Genomic DNA, 24,082 nt, shown 5'->3' with positions numbered 1-24,082 from the left:
ATCCGCCAGTAGGAGGCGCTGTTTTCTTCCTTCGGGTAACAACTGGGGGGCGCGTCTGTTTCAGGGAAGCGGGTTTTAATTTCAAACCCAAATAGTCCGACACGAGCTTGGAGTTAATCCACCGCGCTTGGTCCTGGAAATTAAATTTATACGAAAGCTTTTATTTATTTCGCGTTAGAGGGAAATTGTTTTGATTTTTTTTCTTTATTAAAATCAACGGAAGGGAAACAAATACCGTCACCTGCGTTTTCGCTCCAATTTTTCGCGCCAGCTTCATTATCATCATTGTTGTTGGTAATTATTAGTATTATTGGACACCTCGACGCTTGTTCTTTTGCAGGAGGTGACCACAAGGAATTAGGCAACACTTAAAAAACCTATCACCGTATTTTAATTACATATATTTGACATAAAAACCAGCTTGAGTCAGAATCATGCCGAGGTCTAACAGGCAAAAGGAATACAAACCTGGAGATCTGGTGTTTGCTAAAATGAAGGGGTATCCACACTGGCCTGCAAGGGTAAGTTTCCTCCGTTACATATGTGCCTTACGTTTTACGTGTGCTATTATTTTAATTATATTTGTTTTCTATTTTTGCTTTATTAGCTCATTTCTCCTTCGAGGCCTAGCAGGAGAGGAGTTAGCCACCATGAGTTAGCTTAGCCGCTGCGTTGCCAAGCGTAAACAAACAGGGATGGCAGCTGCTGCTCAGACATTTCTTTCGGATGATTCATCGTTTAAAGAAGCGTCTCGTTGATTTGCCCCTGCTTAAGATAAACTAAAAAATAACTCATTTTGTTCCCATTTGCGTGTGCGGAGTTTTGCGTGTGAACAGGGGCCTGTTTTGAGCTAGCTAGCGTCAACTTTAAGCTGCTTGTAACCTGTTAAAGATAGCAACAGAGCGGCCGTGTCAGGAGCCACGATAAAGACCGAGCAGCTGCGAAACTTAACCGAGACAAAAAACACATAAATGGTTTTATTTTTAATTTATTATCTCAGGTAAGCTAATAACTAAATTCGCGCTTTTTGTAAACACGCTCAGTCCACACTTGTTGCCTCCAAGTTTCTGCTTATAAATGTTTAAAAAAAACGTATTTAAATTACATCACTTTAAACCACGGTCAATTGTTTACACTTATTTTAACACTCATTATATTTACATTGTTTTAAGGTGCGTGGAAATGAGTAAAAACTTCACAAATCAAAGTTTCATCCTGCAGGAAAAAGCTAAATTTCAAACTCTTAAAGCTGCAGTACCCAAATAAAACGCATTAATTACATGTACACATTTAATACAGTTTATTTCTGTTCAAATAATGTTTCAGTTTCAAAACAACTTGCTATATTGGCTGTCCAGTTAATGCCCCAAAACAGAGGATAGTGCATGTTTACAATGGCAAATATGAGAGTTAATCTCTTCTTTTAAAATAAGTATAAACATTTAGATATCTGCACAGATTCAAAGTAGCTTGAAAGGGTTATCTATAATTAGTATGGTGCTGTTTATTTTTCACTTATTTTAATAGAGATGGTTGTAAATTATTTTCATTAGTCAGCAAAACTTATGTATGCGTTTTGGTGCACGTTATCTAATGATGAAATGTGGAAACAAAAAAAAATAAAAGGTCAAATCCCCAACCACACCTGACCTGAACCGATGAAAAGCAAACAAAGTTCAGTTTCAGTATTTCTGCTTTTTTGATGCACCGTTGATTGACTTTACAAACATTTATATAAAAAAGTGCACATAAATAAAAGCAACACATGACTGTGCACTTTCACCCAAGATCTTGTGGGTTTGATCTGTGCCTTTTCCCTCCTTTTTTATTTTATTTTTTTTAAGTCTTATCAGCATCGAGTCAACAGGCTGCGGGCCCTGCCCCAACCACCAGCACACAGAGGTCCTATCTGGGAGCGACAAAATGCCCGTCTGCCTATCGAACTGTGGCCTTTTTGAAAACCGTTGGCAACGAGACAAACAAAGCACTGATGACGTTCAGCTCATCGCTCTTTTTTTTTTTTTTTTTTTGTTGCAAGAATCGCACTCGTATTATTTGCAGAATTTGATAGAAGCTCGTTAAAGTTCAAAAAATTGAAAATAATCTCAATGTAACGATGTGAGGTCACTTGTTGAAACTACTCAATAAAACTGAGGAAAACACAACATGTGTTCTGCTAACTGATGGTGGGGAAAGCTCGAACTAATATTTCGACGTCCACTCATTTAAATTCACCATTTTGTACTTTTAATTCTCAGATTGATGAGCTACCCGAAGGAGCTGTGAAGTCTCCCTCAAACAAATACCAAGTCTTCTTTTTTGGGACGCATGAGACGTGAGTGCTCCGTTTATCCCTTCATGCAGAGTCGGTATAAGTGAAGGGAATTGACTGAATGCTAATTYAKTTTTATGTTTTGCTGTTTTTGTTCAAGCAAATAAAAAAGGCACAGCATGTTTTAATGTTGTCTGACCTGTGCAGGGCATTTCTTGGGGCCAAGGATTTGTTCCCGTACGATGAAAGCAAGGAGAAGTTCGGAAAGGCGAACAAGAGGAAAGGCTTTACTGAGGGACTCTGGGAGATTGAGAACAATCCCACCGTCACTCATGAAGGCTACGAGGTGGATGGTTTGATTCTGCTGTGAGTAGATCCGAGTCACAGACTGTGATCTAAACGTCTTCCTCCTCTTCGCCATCAGTCGTCACAGAAGGACAACTCTTCGGAAGGCGCCGCAGACACGGCCAGCTCGGAGAAGGCAAACGCCGAGGGCAGCAGCGACGAGGACGAGGGCACCCTGGTGATCGACGAGAAGAACGAGAGGGGCGGGGCTAAACGAAAAGCAGAGGAGTCCGCAGGGGTGAGCGTCAAAAAAAAACAGCCGGCGTGAGGAGTCGCCTCGCCGGTTCAGAACACCCGTTTTAAAGCCTCTGTCGCACTTTTGACAGGCGTCCCCCAAGCGGCCAAAGGATTCGGAGGCGGAAGGTGACGGCAACAACGCGGACGCCAAGCTGAACGATGTGGCCGGGAGCAAGGAAACAACGCCTTCCTCACAGAGCGAGTCCAAACCAGAGGCCCAGGAAAARGCTCCCGAAGGAGCCCAGCTAACAGCAGAGAAGGTAAAACACAGGAGTGAATATAAACRAACTATTAAACCTTCACTTCTAATAAAATCAGATAAATGTAAACAAATTAGAGAGAGCCGAATAAATCAGATGCTTTTACTGACAAAATAAAAACAAACCCCACTGTACTTGTGATTGATTTGATAACAAGTGCTGAATCTATGTTSTGGTTTATTATAAGGTTATTTTTTATTACAGCAACTACGCTGTTCCCTCTTCAGGGCTCGCCACAACCAGTTATCCTCCATTTTTGTTTGTGCCGAACTTTTTAAGAACTGAAGTGTATTTTTTATACGTTATATTTACAGCTGTAGTTTATCATCTCAGTGATCAGTTTGGTAAATTAACAAGTAATTAAATACTACTGCAAGTCAGTTGAATAAACTTTTTTGGCAAAATGAAAGAGATGTAAACATGTCAGTYTTTTCCTGCTTTTATTAACGACTGATGGTTATACAACAAATTATCTGCTTAATTTATAGAGTAAAAGATTCTAATTGAATAAAATTCWTGCTTTCATAAAATCTGATAAAATTCATTTTTTCATGCAGTCATAACAACAGTGGGAATTGCTTTTGTATTTCACATTTCATCTAACATCCATCTGTTAAGCCTTAATTAAATCAATACAGTGCTTTAGAGAATGGATACAGTATCTGGTAATGAAATATGATAATTCAGTGCATCCATAAAGTCACAGGTGAAACAAAATAAATATAAATGTCTTTTTTTTTATAAATGTACTGAATGCACAGATGGTTTACAAGTAMATTAAAATGATTGTTGGTGTGTTTGTATTTGTAAAATCCCCGACACTGCAATATTTGCTGTAATCCTCTGCTCTCCCTGCAGTCTGCGACAGACAGCGCCTAACGTCAGCTCAGAAGAAAACCAAGAACCCTCAATGTATGCTTTTCTCTGGAAATCGAGCATCGACATGATTACCCACAGGACGCCAGGTTTCAGCTGTTTAACAAATTCAAGAATTTAAGACTAAACGTGTTTAAGATGAAAGACAAATTTCCAATTGCCGTTTTTTTTCTGGGATATCATATATCCCAGAAACCAAACAAAAACCAACATTTACTTCAATTAAACTGAGCGCTTTCAGGCTCATGTATAAACGGGATTTGGGTGTTTATATATTTTTTATTTCTAAGTGCAATTACATGATTACAAAGACTGAATGATAGGTGTCGAGACATTTTTTTTTCCCAGTTGGAGCGAATAAATAATATATACTGCATTTAAAATAAAAGAACATAACATTTAAAACACGACTAAAAAATTGTCATTTGAAGGTCTTAAATCGTAGAAATTGTACAAGAAATAAAACAAATTTTCACCAACACGCTTCATCTTTAGTTCATAGTGTTCTTAGCTTCATTCAGTCCTTTATTCAGTCATTGGATGTATGATGAGTTGCACGTTCAGCCCTCTTTCCTCATTCATTGTTACTCGTTAATTTGCTTTTTATGCAACACAGGTTTTTGTTGTTTTGGTGCGTTTTGATGCTTTACTGGAGGTGACCAAATTCTGCAGGATCTCAAATGTGGTCGAATCTCATATCCAGCCTAAAATAAAAGCTCTGCGACGCTCTTTTTAGTGGACGAGGTTGGAACATTCCTGAATATTGTGTTGAGGCGGAGCAGTGGTGACGCTGCGAGGGGAAAAGGTCTTCACCTGTTTTTTTTTTTGTTTGTTTGTTTTTTTTTGTCGGAATTTTAAAATTATATCTCAAGACTATTAAGTCCATCTACAACTTCTTGACATAATTTCACATTAAGGTCACATTAATTAACATTAATTCAAGGTTTCATCTTTACTTAAATATCCCCCCTTTTAACTGGACTATGAGTGGTTTTACTTTAAGATGATTTTTTTTTTTTACTTTAAACGTTGTGAAAGTTGTCCTTTCATTGCTTCAGTGTTTTTTCACGTTTGGTGATGTTTATCAAGTCATGAAACATAAGGGAAGAATCTGCATTACAAAAAGTAAAAAAATAAAATAAAAAGTAACTGTTAAGTGTTGTTAGGATGGCCACCTTTCTTTCAGCACCAATCGACAAAAATGTTCAAGGCACCACTTGAGGTCTGGAGTTATTTTCAAGTGTTCGATTTGGTTTGCAAGTGTTTTTATTTTATTTTTATTTTTTTGCTTTCTCTGTTCCTTTCAGAAGTATGACATTCATCTTAATCTGCTGTTTAGTTTACCATTGTAGTTGCCAGTTGATTCAATAAACATGTTGATTACCAAAAAGATGCAGCGTTTCTGTCATCCTTTAAAGAAAACTTACAGATTAACAAAACAATCATTGTAATCAACAAACAGGATTTTCTGCGTTTTAGTTATGTTACTCATGCTGGGTCACTTAGTCCATTAGAAATAAGGTATCATAGTTAGTCTGGTTCGAAACTTTGAAGAGTGCCTTTACTTTTCAAACCAAACTTATTTCATTGTTTTACTTTTTTGTTTCACAAAGCCTGAAAGCTTTGCAGCGCAGTCTCATCTCAGAGGCAGATGATCACTGAACCTAACAAGTCCTGACAACACTGGTATTTCTCACTGGGTTTGGTTGACTTTGCACATATAGGATGGGTTAAATGCAACATAATATCCAGAAGGTCTGGGTTTTAAAGGTGGTTTTGCAACCTTGAGACTAAATCAGATCAGAACAAATGATTATTCATTGAAATTAAATACAATAAAATTAAAAAAGATAGTATTTTAAGAATTGTATGTAACAAACGTGATAGGTGGAACTAGTTCATTGCAGTTCTCCGTGTTTGGGATCTGATGGCTGCAGCAGGCTGCTGAGTGTGCAGAGCAACTGCGCATGCGTGAAAAGAGCCGAGTCTTCCTGTCCAGCAGGGGGCTCTAATGAGTTGGTGGTAGCGTAATGGCTAGTTTGCTCCGCTACATGTGACATTGACATTAGGGTAAGCGCTTCACWTTTGAGTAACATTTCTTTTACTTTACAGCAATATACCTACGAAGAAAAATAACATTAGTTTTATTGTAGATGCATGTATTAGAAAGAAAACGGCGAACAGCTTTTATGTTAATAGGCCAACCTGTGTTAGCTAACGACGTTAGCATCGCTTGTGTGTTGCGTTGTTGTGACGTGATTAATCCAGTTTTGTTCCACTTATTTCAGCACCATGAGGCTGACCGCTCTACTGTCGATGGCAGCAAAGATTCCCCTGCCCAAAGATTACCGCTACGGCATCCACAGACCGTGGACGGTGCAAGCTAAGATGGCCAATCCTCCCGGGAGGAGGAGGAAAAAAATATTCGTGGAGCCGATAGACCCAGAGGACTGGACTTTATTCAGAGGGGACACGGTGAGAAACCCACTCCCAGAAACTTCACAACATCCTCTATCAAACTGTTGAGCATTTAATTATATTCCTGAAGTGTTCACAGCTGTAGAGCATCTTGAATCAGAATTGAGTTTAATCTTGCAATGAAAAAACATTGTATAGGTCTTCTGGACGGGTTCTTCTCTAATGAAACGTTTCGTCTCTCCTCCAAGAGACTTCTTCAGTCTGAGAGTTTCAGGCAAAATTCAGGCTTTTAAGCACTGCCTCCGTGTGACTGATAGTCACATCTCATGGCTATCGTTGACACCTAATTAACACTTATTGTTAACAGTGGGTGGAGTGATACTGGCAATGGCAGCGCTGTAGGAGGGGGACAACTGAAAACGGAGGCCTCCACCTCTGTTTAATGATGGACGGTCTTGATGTCCTTTTCAGGGGTGCCACCGAGCCATTGGTTCAGATATGTTGACGACACCTGGGTTAAAATTAAAGCCCAGGAAGTCCAACATTTCACTGATCACATCAACTTTGTGGATGAATATATTAAGTTCACATGAGAGGATGTAAAAAATGGCAGGTTGGCGTTCCTGGATTGCGATGTCTCGGTTTCGGATGGAGGACAGTTGGAAACTGGCGTATATCGTAAGCCCACCCACACAGACCAATATTTGCGTTTTGACTCCCACCACCCGCTGGAACACAAGTTAGGAGTGATCAGGACTCTGTACCACAGAGCAGACAGTGTCCCTACAAACCCAGGAGCCAGGGAGAAAGAGAAATCACACACACRACAGGCCCTGGAGCAGTGTGGTTATCCTGACTGGGCTTTCCTGAAAGCAGACAGGAAACACAGACAGGATTCCATGCAACCTTCAGGTGAAAATGAAGACCCCAAACCCAGACCCAAACCAGTGGTTATTCCGTATGTTGCGSGTGTTTCGGAGAAACTGAGACGTTTATTTTCTAAACATGATGTCCCAGTAGCTTTCAAACCCCAAAACACATTACGGCAAAGGCTGGTTCACCCCAAAGATCCGGTGCCCCGGCACAAACAGAGCAATGTTGTATATGCTGTTAAGTGCCAGGAGGACTGCGACCAGTTATACATCGGAGAAACAAAGCAGCCACTGTTCAAAAGAATGTCCCAACACAGACGAGCTACATCTAATGGCCAGAACTCTGCAGTTTTCACTCATTTACAGGCCAGAGGTCACTCTTTCAGAGATGAGGATGTTCTCATTCTTGATAGAGAGGAACGTTGGTTTGAGAGAGGAGTAAAAGAAGCCATTTTTGTGAAGAAGGACCGTTCATTAAACAGAGGTGGAGGCCTCCGTTTTCAGTTGTCCCCCTCCTACAGCGCTGCTATTGCCAGTATCACTCCACCCCCTGTTAACAATAAGTGTTAATTAGGTGTCAACGATAGCCATGTGATGTGAGTATCAGTCACATGGAGGCAGTGCTTAAAAGCCTGAATTTTGCCTGAAACTCTCAGACTGAAGAAGTCTCTTGGAGGAGAGACGAAACGTTTCATTAGAGAAGAACCCGTCCAGATAGACCTATACAATTTATTTCTTTTTGATTTTTTACCTGGATTACTGAGATGCATCAGGACGAATCTTGCAATGCAATAAAAAATCTAAACTTTAACAACCCACATAATTCCTTTACTATTTTATARGAAGTTTGAATTAGACCAGAACAGAGAATACACCTTTGTTTTGTTTGTGCTTGATTGTACTGATTTTGTTGTTTTTGTGTGCCATTGTCATAAAATGCATTCTTGTATTCAAAAAAGTTTAAAGTCAGACTCCGCATCTGCACAGAGGCAAAAGATCATTAGATAGGTTTTTCAGTTGCAGCTTAAGAACATAAAAGACTAATCTGGGTTTACAGATGGTGTTTATAAAGTATTGTATGTGAAATTTTGATTTTCAGGTACAGATCCTTAAATATAAGGACGAAGGAAAGCAAGGAAAAGTGATCCAAGTTATTAGACCCAGAAACTGGGTTATTGTGGCGGGACTGAACACGGTGAGAGAAAAATGACTATTTTCCTCATGGATCATTTACTCCTACATTATATGTTGATTTTTGCTTAACCAGTAAGATGAGAAACTGACAGTTTTATAAGTGTAATCTTTGGTTAAATGCTGCATTTTTTCTATTATAACAACATCTTCAAAAGAGAAAAGAAAACACAAACTAACAGTAAAGTTTTAGCAGTTTCACTATTTTCTTTTAACTCCACTAGATGGTGGTAGATGGATGTTTTATTCTCTGTTAGATGACTAAAAATGTTTTTTTTTTTAATTTATTTCCATTCTAGCATTACATGCGTATTGGAAACGACGGCGATTTCCCTGGAATTTACATTGCCAGGGAGAATCCTTTGCTGTATCGTGAAGTTTCCCTCATTGATCCAGTAGACAAGTAAGGGAAACTGAACAGCACAACTGATTTTGAATGGTTGTCGTACATTTGCACAGCTTTGACTCACTGTAGCTGTGTGGCAGTGGTTTTGAAAATCATTTGCTTTGATAGTTCTGAAGCAGATCTTTTGGAACGACTGTGACGTTCTGATCTCCATTCCTCAGGCAGCCCACTGAGGTCGAGTGGAAGTTCACAGAAGAGGGTGAGAGGGTTCGCGTGTCGGTCAGGACGGGTCGAATAATCCCAAAACCTCCCTTTGTGCGAAAAGACGGCATCGTGCCGGAGCAGTGGATAGGTGAAACGTTTGTTTTCACTGCCGGTGTATTTATGTTCAGAAGCAGTTTAGTTTATGCTCAGAGGACAGTCTGCACATAAAACCCAGCTGTTGTTTATATTTTTTGGTAAAGTCTAGGAGGATTAAAATGTTTCAGTTTGTTTTACTTAGTAAAAAAAGTATTTTTGATTCTTACTAACCCTCAGTAACTTCACTCCTCTTGACTCAGTTTTGCTATTTTGGAAGCTTTTCTCTTCTCCGTTCCTTAAAAAATAAAGATGTTTTGTGTTTTTGTACTTGTAAAAAGCTTGTAGGTAGGCTTTAAAAGAGTCTTGTTAGAGCAAATGTTGAAGTTTTGCTTTTTTATTTTTAACACAGATGGGCCTAAAGACACCAGTCCTGAAGACACGGTTGAAAAAACTTACGTTCCGTCTCTGAAACTCCTGGAAGAAGAAGTGATGGAGAAAATGGGCATTGTGGAGAACAGGAGGCACCAGACGTCCTACTGGTACTGATGTGGGACATCCAAGAACATTTATGTCCTCTTCGGTGTGTGCTCCAGTGTTCCATCAGGAGTTTTATCTGCAGCTCATGTGTGAATGAACGCTACAGCTTTACAGATAATTTGTGAACTTTATGCGAAAGTAAAAGCTTACCTGCAGCGTAAATGTTTGCATTATTCTGTTGTTTTTTGTTTATTAGGATTGCACTGCCAAATTCAATAGAATTTGCCATTCTATTGAATGGCAGGCAACCTATTACTATCCACCTCTAAAYGGGTCTCTTTATTTTTTATTCATCCTAAAACTTTGTACATKAATGCGGCCCRAACCGTAGGTCGTACCCCCACAAAAGTCACACCAAAACGAGCGCGTCGATCTCACGAGGTGTGCTATTATTTATCTTTAATTTGGTGTTACCAAACTAATCTAAAAATCCCCATTGGATTACATGGGAAGCTCCTCAATCTGGGTCATGTGACCTTAGAGTGAGAAAGTTTGGTTTTACAAAAAATAAATTGCGAACAAATTCCTACTACAGCCACAATATTCAYGTTACAAAGACAAATTATACATCAAAACGTAGGAATTTTTGTCTACTTTCAGAAAATGTGCCTGGTTTGGCTYGAAGATAAACAGTTTTCTCTCTACGGGCCTCAGAAGCCAGCAAGTTCCTTCTCCTGTGTCTGCCATGTTAAAAAAACGGTTAAAACTGAACTCAGAGCTCTAAGACTTACTACTTTTTTAACTCGCGATGTCTCAGCCGTAAAGCCAAGTACATGCTTGAAATTTTATTTCAGTAAAGAACAAAGTCTTCTAAAGCTCAGGGTCCAAAAATTATTTCCATACCCCTTATATTTTTTGTACAGCAGCTGTTTGAAAGGACCCATTTCTGTGTTTTCAGACAGAGGAGCTGCAGATTTTGGTCTCCCAAGTGTAGGTGAGCTGCTGCTGGGAATCCAGCCTCCTGATTGGCTGAGGCTGTAGAGGTCAAAGGTCACATATGACATTACATAGGCTTCATTTGTTATCATGGCAATGCAGTAAACCCACAAAGACCTCCACAAAACTCCTTTGGAAATGAAGTTTGGAAGGCCAAAAGGCCTTAAACCTGAATGCAGTTCAGACTTGTAGCTGGTAGCTGAGAGCCAACTCAAACCATTATGAAGGCTGCCCACAACTTAAAGCTAACTGCTAATGCTAACTTAGCAACAAGGCCCTCATTCAGCCATTTCAAGCCATATGAAGCTGGATCTTAGTGAGTTAAAGCTCACACATGACATTAGATGAGTTTATTAAATTAAACAGCCAGTTTGAGACATAATGAGCTCAAAATTTGTACACTAGTAGGTAAAGGTCACCTTTATCACAAATAGTAGCCGAAATAAAAAAAACAAGATGGCCGCAATAGCTAAGTCCAAATTACTCCAATTCAGCCAATTTTCAATRTATTGAGCTAATAATTGACACACAAGTAGCTGATAGTGACCTCTACCACAAATAGTAGCCGAAATAAAAATCCAAGATGGCCGCCATAGCTACTTTCAAAGGGATTTCCCTCTGCTTCTGTTTGAGCTGAAGCTTGGTTTACTGGTAGCTGAGAGTAACCTCTGTCACATACTGGAGCACAAACATCAAAAACAAGATGGCAGCCGAAGGAACTACGGACAMTTYTTCTCAATGCAAATGAAAGGAGATATTTYCAACATGAMTGCACCCACACAAGTTRTACGTCAAAACGACCGGCTCGGCCAGAGGAAGTGTGTTCTTACTCAACTTTACGTTCATTGTTACCATGGCGACGCAGTAGGCCGACAAAGACACCCTACAATAGCCATTGGAAATGMATGGAGAAGGCCTCTTGAAATRGCTCATGAACCACTGATWTTAACTTTATAAAACTCTAACACARTCATCATTGGACAGTCYTCTGTCACTGTCCAACACATTTGTCCAACTCAGATACAAGATGGCTGTCCAAGCAACCCTGGATTACCATACAAGTGCTGGACTTCAGCACATTTTACATATGCTGAATGAATAWAAAGTGTGAAACAAAGTGTGGAAGGTCTTTAGAACAACTGATCCACTTTATTAGAGTATTCAAGTCTTACAAATGACAAAAATAGCATAGAAAAATGTCTGTGAGCAAAATATTTCTTGAACCAAAGCACAAATGTAGCAAGAAAACAYACAAAATGACTTCTAAATCARTCATTTCTTGACCTTTAAAGATAATATTTATTAAAGCAGTTGCTTCAATTGCAAACAGTTAAAGACATCTTTAAGAAGGCTGCCAAAACAAGTTTTAAACAGMAAACCCTTATAGCAACATGGGACAAGTTTTGCACAGAGTGCAATCCTCTCGTAGTTTCTCCAGGAACTATTCTAGTTTTGTTATATTATTTTGAAGAAATATTAAATCTCGAGTTTTACTCTGTTTTGGAGTGAAAGAAATAAACAAGTTATTCAGTCACAAAGTGTASAACTAGAGATGTGAGTGTTTGCTTGCAGAGAAACCTTGCAGTTACGAACCCACAGGATTACGTAACTATTTTAGCTGAGTGGAGTTTTCAGCTACATAAAAACACATCCTTAGAGAACATGTTAACTGTAACCAAGCAGCTACAAGGTCTGATAGGACATCAAAATAGACAGCTAAAGAAAAAGAAAACTATTGATTGCGATTACCGTGTTTATTCATGTATGATACGATCTCGATACGATCATTTTTTGGGCTTAAAAAGCATAAAAAATCAAATTATTAATAACCTGTGTGYAATACTATACCCCGATTTTATGGATAATCTTTAGGGTTAAATTTCTAGTATTATACGTGAATAAATACTGTAAGTAAAATCAAAAATAAAGACAAATCTATTTTGTCTGCACATAAGTTTATGATTAAATATTTTTTCACAATAAAACAAAAATTCTGGGAGAAGATTAAACAAATTTCCCACAAAATGATTGAAACAAGTGTATTAATGTTTATTATTATTGATAATATGGTATTATTGAAATGGATATAATAATGACTGAATCATTAATAGGAAAATAATAAATAAGGTTGGGATTATAKCCAACTCCAGGAGAGCAGCAATAACCTGAAATAAATCCCTAAGTTTTTACCATAAGAGTAAAAAAATGACATCATTAGTGGTGTTGGCAGCTTCAGGAGTGGAAACGGCTGCAGTGTGTTTGGATCAGTCACAAGGCAGAAAATGGGCTTATTATTTGACCAGTACCCAGACATTCAGCTCTCCAGAACTTTGGACAAAATGAATGAGTCCGTCTTTCCAAAGTGTCTGGGAGACGACGAGGAAACCGAATCTGTTTGGGAGGAGACTACACAAAAGTCCTCGCTCACCTCGTTTGACTCATACAGTACTGATTTGTGTCGTGAGTTTATGAGCAGCTGAGGAAAAGGAGGTCAAGTGAGTTTAGAAGGAGTGCGTTAGAGCTCAGCTTAGAAATCCTGACATCTTCAGGTTTGAACAACGTTAAAAACAGGTCTGATTCTGTTATCGTCACTGTGTGGGCTAACCCTTTCACAATTTGTAAACACAGTTCACCGAGTCATTTGCAAAATGCTGGTTAAAGCGCTATCGTGCAAAGAAGACGCCGAGCGAGAGCATTATAGAACTGCTGCTGACCAACACAAAGTGAAAAACCTTTATTTAACCAGGTAAATCTCACTGAGATCAGAGATTTATTTAGCAAGGTAGGCCTTTGTTTTGGTCTGTGGGAGGAAACCCACACAAGGAGAACATGCAAACTCTGCACAGAAAGACCCCAGGACCTTCTTGCTGTGAGGCATCAGTGCTAACCACTGATCCATCGTGCTGCCACTTTGTGAAGAGAAGCACATCCAGCTTGTTATCAGCGCACACGTCAAAACCCTGCCTCTCTGATGTTATGGGGGTGTATTTGTGCCTAAAGCATGGCCAACGTCAGGTTCAAGGCTCCTTAAAACCCAGAGAAACTAAGAAGAGACACAAAATAGATACAGCACCAAGGTTAGATTTTACTCGCACAAGGGAAGACGACTTTCTGTAGCAACACTTACTTCTCCCAAGGCTTCAAAACCTCCTTGCAGCTTTTATTGACGCAAAACAAAAGTGGGTGGTTACAAGTTTCACATCTTTCGGTGGCATGAGCAGTCATGTCATCGGTTGTCTGCAGCACAAGGACGCTCACTCAAAGTAGCATTTTTGTTAGCGCAACTTGAAAACACTGAAAAGCAAGGCGTGTGTTTGTCAGAACAAACATGCGAAAATACTTGAAGATCAAAATAAAAGTCATATGATAAATGTAGTTAAACACAAAAGGATAAAACAATATATTTTTTTCACCAGCCAGCTTGCACGTCTGCAGAAACCATGAATGCAGAAATGTAGAGCAACGTGAGCTCCCATCCTTATTTCAACAAGACAATGTTAAACCACATACTGCCTCCATTACAACAAATATTAACAGAGTCCAGCTGCTTTTATAGCTAAAACTTATATAAATTCATCTGACAAGTGGAGTTTTACTGTAACTCTGGACTCATCCAGACTTTTGTATTTTTATTTTTGATGACACACTTAAAATAAAACACTTTTTTCAAAATTTATTATAAAAAAACATCCATCATTCTCTCATAAAACTACCCAGTCATATATAAATTGATCCTCAGCGCTGCGTTTATGTGTGATATATGAAGGGTCCAGCCACAAACGTGTGTATTGAGTTACCAGAAGACCAAATATTCTGCAGCTGGTGAAGCAACTAGCCTCGCTGCCACGACGCGTCACAAGTTTCACAGTGGATCTGTGGACCCTCGTGTCTGCAGAGAGCAGGGCAACTTGTTGGTTTGGCTGCAGCAGTTTTCCCAGACTCATCCCTCCTGAACCAGTTTCCCTCCGCATCCAGCGGGGAATAAAAAGCAGCCAGTCAGCGGAAACTGAGTTTTGAGGTTTTGCTTTTATGGGGAAAAGAGGGAAAAAAATAAATAATCCAAGACTGGTCATCTTTACTGTCATTGTCTAGCTCTGAGTCTGCAGTGAGGTGAAGTGTAATGTAGGTGAAGTGGAACCTCAGTATTGCTTCATTTGTCCTCCCTGGGTAGTTTTTTATTTTTTCCATTTACACACAGATTTTTTACAGGCGGCTTAACGTTTGAACGTCCATCTTCGAATTTATACCTTGTGGGACATTGACAGCATTTCTGGTAACTCGGTTAAACAAAACCACAAACGAGCAGAATTAAGACTACGTAAAGGCTCGGCTGCGTTTTAGCTGAGTCATATTTGTTCCTTCAACCACATGCATTAAAGGCTTAGTATATCGCCTACCACCTTTCTTGCCTTAGGTTTAAACCAAGACCATAACTCTATTGGTCATAAATTGAAAAACTCAGAGTATGTTTTGTGAGTTACTCTCAGCAACTACCACACCAAATTTTAGCTTAATATCAGTAAAATTGACTAAGTTATAACCATTTGAGTGTTTATTAGCTGTGGCAGCCATCTTTAACTGATTTGACCTCGAGGTCAGCTGTAGATGCCCAGCCAATGATTCTGAAAATGTCATTCAATGAAAGGGATTCATGAGATATTTTAGGAACAGACAGCCAAAAACATTGTTTAAATTTGCCTTTTAGTGGTGGGGTTGATAACGATTCCCACCTGGTGGTGCAAGGCCTCGTGCAACAAAGATGATGTTATTTTAAACATGAGCTAAAGTATCCACAGTCAAAGTATCGTTTTAGTAACATGAGGATTTGTTGCATCTTCTAAACATCTGAAGACAGTTTCAAGCTAAACTTAAGTGCAGCTTTTGACTCACTGAATGATCTGAGCTCAGCTGCAGAGTAATGATAGTGTCTGATTATAGGGTGCTGCTGGAAAATGTAACTTCAGCTTGTATGCACGTCTGAGGCGCAGCCTGGGTCCATGTTTAACTGTGTTTGGTCAAATTTAGTCAGCTCCAAGTGGATTTTTGTATTTGGGTTATACGTTATAGTTTTGTTCACGATTAGTGTTTRATTTATATTATCTTAATAAACAAAAAAATCTGCAAAATACAATGTGAATGCTATAAAGGCTGAATGAATGTTGGAATCTTTTTGAAGCTAAAACTGAATGGTAAAATTAAGATAAGCAGCACAGGAGCTAAAATTAGCAGCAGTAGCTAAAAAGCTAAAGCCAACAAAACAGGTGCCATAAGATAAAATTAGCAGCAGTAGCTAAAAGCTAAAGCCAAAAAAACAGGAGCCATAAGATAAAATTAGCAGCAGTAGTAAAAAGCTAAAGCCAACAAAACAGTAGCCATTAGATAAAATTAGCAGCAGTAGCTAAAAGCTAAAGCCAACAAAACAGTAGCCATAAGATAAAATTAGCAGCAGTAGTAAAAAGCTAAAGCCAACAAAACAGTAGCCATATAAGGTAAAATGAGCTAAATCAGCTAAAATCTAATGTTGGCTAAAGAAAAACAAAAGATAAAATCATAAAAATTTTAAATCGTCATTGATTTAATGAAACTAAATAAATAAATGTTTCTAAAAATTATAAATACCAAAAGTCCTCAACTCCTCAATGCTTTAAGTAGCTAAAACTGTGACTCAGCAGATTAATGGCTGAACGTCTTTCCGCAGTAGCTTCCAAAATGACAAAGTGAGGTTTTAGTTTCTGCCTGTTTCTGGGTCAACCTGGGTCATCAGACCTGTGATCTCCGTCTGCTCATTGAGTTTTGACATTTCTCTCTCAGTCGGTCCTGCTGCTACCTGAGTGTGAGATTCCTCAGGTGTGCAGCCACTGCTGAGTCACCGGACGTCCAACACAAAGCATCATTCACTCTGTCTAAAAAGAGCATGACTTTCCTCCCGTGTGTCTCATGAACAGACTGACACAGCAGATACTAAAATATTAAAAAATAACATATCAGAACCCGAAGACTAAACTGACAGAAACAAATCCTGATTTAACTAACAGCAGCACCAACAACAATAAACAAACTTGTAGATTTTATTTGTTGATTTTGACCATGGAGATTTAAAGAAAGTATTAATTGGAGTAACAAATAGAGTAAATTATCAGCATCTTTACTCCAGCAGGACCAGCAACTATCAATGTTATACTCCATTTTTCTTTACCTTTAATAAAATTAAACCCACATGTCACATATCACCACCCAGCTTCTGGAAGTGACAATAATTACGAGTTTCTTTCGTCTCCTCTCAGTTGTGATTATCCTTGATCTATTTCTGGATCAACTGTTCCAAAGCTGAGTTAACTGAACAAAAGTCTCTTTTGTCTGTCTGATGATGGCTCTGAATTTAACTGTGTGCTCCTGGACCGCCATGCAGAAAGTTGTGCATTAGTTCAATATAATTCCGTTCTCATGAATGTACATGTACAGTACGTACCTCTATATTTAACTTTTAAAGCTAACCCTGTTTGAGATGGCTGCCTCAGCTACAAAACAAAAAAAAGTTATAAATATTGTCATTCACAATGCTCAAACTGTTGGCATCATTTCAGTTTGTGTGTTAGCAAAACATCTCATGAGCCACAGGACCAATTCGAATGAAACATTCAGGATGCAATCATTGGATTTATTACAGCTGATCAACATTTGGAGTCAACCCCAATCAATTTTGTTGATGAAAAGCTAATCAATTAAAAACAAAAATGCACTATAAAAATGAAATGTTGGATTTACTTAACTTACTTATGTCAACTGGTTCCACTAAACTGATTTAAGTAAATTCAAAGCAACATCCTCATGTTCTTTGGTTAAAAACTGGTATATTGCTTTGAATTTACTCAATTCAGTTAAGTGGAACCAGTTAACACAACATGGTTAAGTAGCCTAAATCCAACATTTCATTTTTACAGTGTGGTTATAACTTTTGCAGCTACTGAGCTAAAAAATTATATTGTAGAAGCTGAGAGTCGTTCACAACCCGTTATCTGAAYGTGACGTAAGGTTTTGACCCAAACAGCTGCAGGTCCATCAACATAAAGTATGACCCGTCTCATTGAACCGAGGATTTGTCAAAATATAATAAATGGGCTGTTTAAATCAAATATCGTAAGGGAGGGGTAGCTACAAAAATAAAAACATGATTTTTAGAAGAAAAGCCTTAATCTTTTTTGTTATTTTCCCTACAAGTTAGTAAGCTTTGTTTCTTTCCAGCTGGTAAATTTTAATATTTAAACATTGTTTGAGGTTTCCTCCTTAAAATGACAATAAATACTCCTCATTAGAATAGGATTCAAACTAAATATCAATGGGTTATCCTGATTAAAAAGACAAATCAAGGCATTTTTCTGGAACTGTGATGATCCAGGTGTCAAAATGTATAAAAATGTCACATCTGAAACTCTGGTATGAAAGGTGGTGGGCGATATGCATGCTTTAATGTTAGGTCTTTAATCAGGATTGCTAGAAAGAGGAAGCTTCCTCCTCTTCCTCCTGTGCAGGTGTCCTGTGCTGCAGCAGCATCAGCAGCTGACTCAACTCCTCTCCGCTTTCTTGCTCTAAAACTTCCTCTTCACCAGCAGGTCCTCCCTGTCCCTCTCAGTGCGTCACCATCATCCCCACATTCGGATGGGAAAAAAAAAAAGAAGTGGGCAGTGCAGGGTTTCATTTGCAGCCTGAGTTTCTCCCAGCTCCCTCCTTTCCTCCCTGAGCCTGTGGGGCAGCAGCAGCTCCAGCCTTCATCTACCTGCAGAGCATCCAGAGYAGCTTTTTCTCCTGACAGGACAGACGCACTGCAGCACGCACCAGCTGACAGGGAAAATACTTTAAAAAAAAAGAAAAAAACCAAGACAAGAAGTCAGATCATCCTGCTTCTGCCGAAATGCTGCTTAGAGGAACCAGGTAGGCTTCTTGCATGGAAACATTTGTAGTAAAATTAAAATTAACAGTCATAACAGACCAGTTCAATTAAATTAAAGTTCTAAGTTTGGTCAGAATAAGAGCTAAATCAATGAATTCATTTTTTAAACTCTTTTAGATAAAAATGCAAAAATTTCATGTTTGCTCTGTTATATGTTTTCCCCCCATGTGTTAAATTCGCTCTGCAGATTGAGGGAGCTGCTTTTTGTTTTGACTGCTTTGGATGGCTTCCTGAGGTCCACCTCAGGGCTCAGGTGAAACTCAGTAATGGACAGAGAGGATATCTGATCATGAACCAGTAAATTAAGGATATCCTCTTTCTTTGTGTTGTTCCAGCGGCTCTTTGATACGAGTTGGTCAAGTTAGGCAGGAGAAAATTAAGAAGATTGGTTTTGGTTGTCTTGTAATTAGTAAAAATCTAGTCAAATTTAAAAAAAGCAAGGTGATGTTAATCTTTGATTTGAAATGATGGAACAACATTAAGWTTGGTTAAATGGATGATGCAGGTTTTCATAATTTAATGCTCATTTGTGTGTCTGCTCAGTGAGATTGTCCTCTTGTTTCATTATCTAAGAATCACTACTCGGCATGTTGGCTTTTTTCCTGCAGTTTATCTTAGGACTGGCTCTATGTTAAGCTCAGAAAAAAAAGCTACAGAGGAACTCTGAGCTTCTGTGTGGACAGAAAAGAGAAAGCACCGAAACTGTAAAACCAAATTATGAAGTTCAAACAAGTGCAAAGAAAATAACTAAAACCACCAACAAACTAGAGAACTAAATCCATAATTAAAGCTGCAAAGCAACATTTTTTTTATGTCTTACARGTTTAAATTACAACCACGAGCTGCCGGTTTTGGCCTTGATTTAGATGTTAGCAGCTCACAGATACAAGAAGCGAACATGCTCGCCTGAGATGAGAAAGTTTTGTTGTTGTAGTCCGCAGTTTGCACGACGTAAAACTTATCAATGCACGCTTGATGATAAAAYTGACACAGAACAGACTAATGGAAAAACACTGCACAGATTTTTCTTTTTGATACTGTGTGAGGAAATTTGCACCACATTAGCACAATTTTTTATACAGGACACAAAAATTGCAATAAATTTCTGGTGAAAGATAACCCCGGTTGGAAAAAAAATCAGCATCTATTGCCACCTATTGGAGTGGAGTGGAGTGGAAAACAGTAGAACCATGAGTCAAGCACTGTCTCATCAAATAACTTTCTACACACAGACATGGAAATCATGTCTTTATGAGGCAGAACCGACTGAAGTGTTTTGTGTCATGGGCTTGTCATGAGCAAACTGTGGTTCCTCCGTGAATTTACTGCATCAGGTCTGGGATATTTGACACACGCTGCCCTGGTGAATCATTCAGTTGGGTGGCTTTTCTGATGCAGCCATCTTGTTGGGAGACATACCGGTGGTTTTCTTGGCGAGGTGGAGGCAGCCGGAGTTGTGGCGCTGAGTGAAGCGTCTGACTCAAGTCGGACCACCTCTAATGTGGTTGTGGACTGGTGGCTCTGCAGGTATGCTGGGGATTGTGGTTGTGTCAGAACTTCCCAGGGGRATGTAGAAGCTCCTCAAGTTGGAAAAAAAAAAAAGAAATTTCTATTTCTTTTTTATTAAAGAGAAGACATGTCTGGACCAAGTGGCACCAAGTTTTCTGTCTTTGGTAGAAATTACACAAAAAGTCAGATTTAGATTGTAAAGTAAACAAACCTTTRTTTTCTAAATCTTCTAATAAATGTTTCAAAAACAGCGATCTAGAAAAAGAAGCAAAGTCATGTAAAAGATCATTTGTGAGACTTTTTATTTAAATTAAAATGTGGACTTGAAAATGTGTTCTTTAGGTTTCTTTACGTTGGGAAAAAAAAAATCAAACCAGGTGTTGCAAATTCCACTTTCCCAACTACCAAAAAGGACTCCCTGGAGCAATTAATAAGCACTAATWTAGACAATGAAATGTGTAATTAATTAATTAATATTTCATAAGAGCAGCTCGAACAGATGATCAGTTGTTTTTTGAGGAGCAGAACTGAACTGAATGTTCTGCTTTGAATTAGGAGCTTGAGTGTTGTTGCTGTAAGATAAATGAAGTTTGACCCATTTATTGTTGCACTTAATTCATATACTCGCTGTCACATTTATGAACCTTTAAGCTAAACTGTAAAACAAAAAAGGGCTGTGGGCACAAACAAGGTAACAAAGCCACACCGGCACATTTGCACCTTGTAAAAAGTCAATCAGTGCGCTGTCGAGGAGATGTTTACTGTGCATTAAACGCGTGGTTAATGCTTCTCAGGGCACTCCGCCGAGCTCACAGAGCATCCGTCAAACAGACGTGTTTGACCCGGTTAAATTAGGATCAGGAGCCATTTTCTGGTTTGTTATGGGAGGACGAGGTTCCCCTTTATTGACACTGATGCAGAGTGCTGCAGAGGCCACCCTGGAGATGCAGCGTTTTAGCTGGATCTGTATCAATGGCACAGATTGAAAGATCTTCTTTTAATACCTCATCATTAGATATATGTGTTGCATTAAAATGTATATTAATTTCATTAGCTGCAGTTTATAAACCTCTAAATAGAGTGGGTGGCTTTGATCACAGCTCTACCCGTCTTTGTCATTTCTGTCTTTAAAACTAGAAGAGCTGCAAGGCTTTTAGTAAATACAAAGTGATCTAAAGATGGGACAAAGTACCCAACAACCAGGGTGTTCTTCTCTGCCATCAATCTGAATGCACAAGTCAGTATTTAAGCACAACAGTGAGGCCGTTTCAATCAGTTTCCAGAGATTTAATGTCGCTGTTCTGTACAAAGCCTGGACCACAGCGATTCTCGGTGGTTTGAAACTTCCCTTTCCATCCATGAAAAGAGCAAGAGAAAGAAAAAGGGAGGAAGGAAAAAAAAGCGAGTAAGCGTGCCAGTGGCCTGCCCTTTAATTTTCCATGAAGCCTTTTGTGAGGGAGTCACTATGAAGTGAAAGCACAGTGTGCAGCTGTCCTCTTGGCCCGCTGCTCGCTATGTGTGAGACGTTTTCTTGTCRAGAATACTAATAGTGATAGCGGCCGTGTAGAGTCCACCCAGCTGGCAAGAAAACAGATGACAATTATACCCTCAGAAAAGAAGGCCGGTTGATTTGACAAGCTAGTGAGCTGTGTTGTGTTGAACCCTTTGATAGAGTGAGTTTGATGTGAAAATATAAAGCGTTCATTTTAAGACTTGTTAAACTCCAGGCTTTAATTTTACTAATATTTTCTTTCTGTTTTTTTAGTTCTACCTCATTAAAACCAAAATTAAGAAGATTATTTTTTTTATTTGTTTAAAACTTGATCTTGACATTAATGAATCCCTTCTCTGTGCTTCTCTGAGGTTATTGTTGATGGTGAATATTGACCAAAATGAAACTGAGTTGGATGAGTCCTACTGCTTTACTTAAAAGTTAAAAATAAAAATGTGAAATAATTTCTGTGTTTCTGCTTGTTGTTTGATTTAAAGCGGTCAAAGTTTGAAACCTGGTCCAAGTCAAGGGCTAATTTCTGTCAATATTTATAGAAAAAATGTTATACAACAAATTATTGTTATAGAAATAAAAAGTAATGTGGGATTGGGTTTATAATCCAGCAAGTCAAGAAAAAAATCCAATCATTTTACTTTAAAATAGGAAAAGAATACAGAAAAGGATGATTAAAGGTTATTCTCTGTTGCTCTTTCTACACCAAAATCAAAGATTACTGAAATGTTCTAACTAAATTTTCTTTGCTTGAAAGTTGGGCAGTTGTTATGAAAAAATGCACAATAAACATTTGACAAGAAGAGAAACCATAAAACTAAAATATTTCTTATTTAAAGTATGACATTTGGGCCGGATAAAATGTTAACGAGGGCCAGACTTGGCCCATGGGCCTTGAGTTTGACACATGTGCTTTAAAATGTTACAGAAATCCTGATATTTCTGAATATCTGCAGCATAAACTCAGTGTTTTATATGAAAGCTTTAACTCACTACATCCACCACTGTCAGTCTGTCACTGCTTCTAAAACTTAAAGGGATAATTCAGATCTTTTGAAGTGAGGTTCAGTGGAAAGATTCAGAAGAATTTATATAGATTTTTAAACAAGCTCAATTTGAAGAAATTAAGTTTAATATTTATGTGATTGATAAGTGAACAGTTTAAGCAAGGCCAAAGTAGACAGATTCTAAAACAACTCCACTTAAAAAAATGATAATCAAAACCATTCATGCAAACGTCCTATGAACCAAAACAGCAGGTTCTACAGTTACAAACAGTGTGTTCTGGTAAAGATACCTCTRAGCTCATAAATTGAAAGTAATGTTTTGCTCAGACTCAACTTTTAAATGATGGACGATCAGTTCCACCTTCCTAATTGTCCTTGCGGAGGTTGTGTGAGGTCACTGCAGACGTCCTGCCAGGCCTGCTGGGTTAATAACAGGACTAGGCTGGTGACAGAGGCCTGGCATGATGCCTCCAGGCTGAGCCGCTGTTATTAACTCACGAAGGTGATAAATGGCTTGTGGGCAGAAGCCTGCGGCGCTGGTTTCTYTTAGGAAACCAGAGAAGTCTACTGTTTGGTTGAGCTCATGATACTTTGACTTGTTTATCTTCTGAGGCTCCTGTAAACGAGCAAAAAGCAGCTACGCTAAAGTTATATCAGAAACAGGCATGTTAGCTTCACTGGTCATTTGAAGATACAGCATGTGCATAGTTATTTTTTAAATGTTCACTGTTTTATTTCAACAGACGTGTGCAGATACTTCCACTCCTTTGTGCAGTTTGTCATCTCACGCTATCCTTTCCTGTCCAAACTCCACCTGCACACGGTACGACTACTTTTTCTTCTTTTCTACTCACATCATACTTCTTTTCTACTCACATCATAAACAGTCTGTGCTCTGATGGACCAATTTCTTTGATTTTCAGAGGAAGTTCGCCCACTTCAAGTGAACATCCCCCACTCAGGTCCAGTTCTCACCCCCCTGGGCAGCTCCATCTCTATCCCCTGCTTTGTGTCTCTGTCCTCCTCCTCCTCCTCCTCCTCTCCGGTGGTACCTCGGATAAAGTGGACAGTGGTGTCCGGTGGGGTGGAGACGCAGATCTTGGTGGCACGAGATCAGAGGGTGAAGCTCAACGATGCGTACCAAGATCGGGCCTCGCTGTTCAACTACACCTACTCTCCTGACGACGCGTCGCTGTGGCTGGGGGATTTGCGCCACAGTGACTCGGGTTATTATCGCTGCGAGGTGCAGCAGGGGCTGGAAGACGCCAGCGACATCATACAAGTTAAAGTCAAAGGTACAGCGTTGATTTTTATACTCTTTACAATAACTGTCTTACTTCTATTCAAAAAGAAAAAAATAAGTAGGTCCTCTGGATGGGTTCTTCTTTAGTGAAACGGTTCTTCTCTCCTCCAAGAGACTTCTTCAGTCTGATGAGTTTCAGGTGAAACTGAGACGTTTATTCTCTAAACATGACGTCTCAGTGGCTTTCAAACCCCAAATCACATTACGACAAAGATTAGTTC

General features: G+C 39.0%; 3 protein-coding genes across 3 annotated transcripts in view; all 3 read left to right on the top strand.

Annotated features, from left to right (window-relative positions):
• Positions 1-36: 36 nt before the first annotated feature.
• Positions 37-5,382, top strand: LOC106518128 (heparin binding growth factor; the record flags this gene model as incomplete). Its single annotated transcript, XM_014009245.1, is given in 6 exon segments — positions 37-521; positions 2,259-2,335; positions 2,480-2,618; positions 2,697-2,855; positions 2,944-3,114; positions 3,973-5,382. Coding segments are annotated over 6 exon segments (654 nt in total). The 3' UTR covers positions 3,994-5,382.
• Positions 5,383-6,004: 622 nt separating this feature from the next.
• Positions 6,005-9,816, top strand: mrpl24 (mitochondrial ribosomal protein L24). Its single transcript, XM_014009246.1, has 6 exons — positions 6,005-6,060; positions 6,279-6,465; positions 8,380-8,475; positions 8,771-8,874; positions 9,039-9,169; positions 9,527-9,816. Exons 2-6 carry the CDS (start codon positions 6,283-6,285, stop codon positions 9,661-9,663), a joined length of 651 nt encoding a protein of 216 aa, XP_013864700.1. The 5' UTR covers positions 6,005-6,060; positions 6,279-6,282; the 3' UTR covers positions 9,664-9,816.
• An 8,351-nt stretch (positions 9,817-18,167) lies between these two features.
• The window catches only part of LOC106518125 (aggrecan core protein), a 20,186-nt gene continuing 14,271 nt past the window's right edge, over positions 18,168-24,082 (top strand). The window contains exons 1-3 of the mRNA XM_014009242.1: positions 18,168-18,519; positions 23,302-23,381; positions 23,482-23,853. Coding sequence (XP_013864696.1) covers positions 18,500-18,519; positions 23,302-23,381; positions 23,482-23,853 — 472 coding nt within the window. The 5' untranslated portion in view covers positions 18,168-18,499. The remainder of the gene's footprint in view (positions 18,520-23,301; positions 23,382-23,481; positions 23,854-24,082) is intronic.

Source organism: Austrofundulus limnaeus, unplaced genomic scaffold, assembly GCF_001266775.1.
Source record: "Austrofundulus limnaeus strain Quisiro unplaced genomic scaffold, Austrofundulus_limnaeus-1.0 Scaffold56, whole genome shotgun sequence".
NCBI classification, from domain to species: Eukaryota; Metazoa; Chordata; class Actinopteri; order Cyprinodontiformes; family Rivulidae; genus Austrofundulus; species Austrofundulus limnaeus.
The sequence above is the reverse complement of the archived record's forward strand: the minus strand, read 5'-3'. Positions and strand labels throughout refer to the sequence as shown.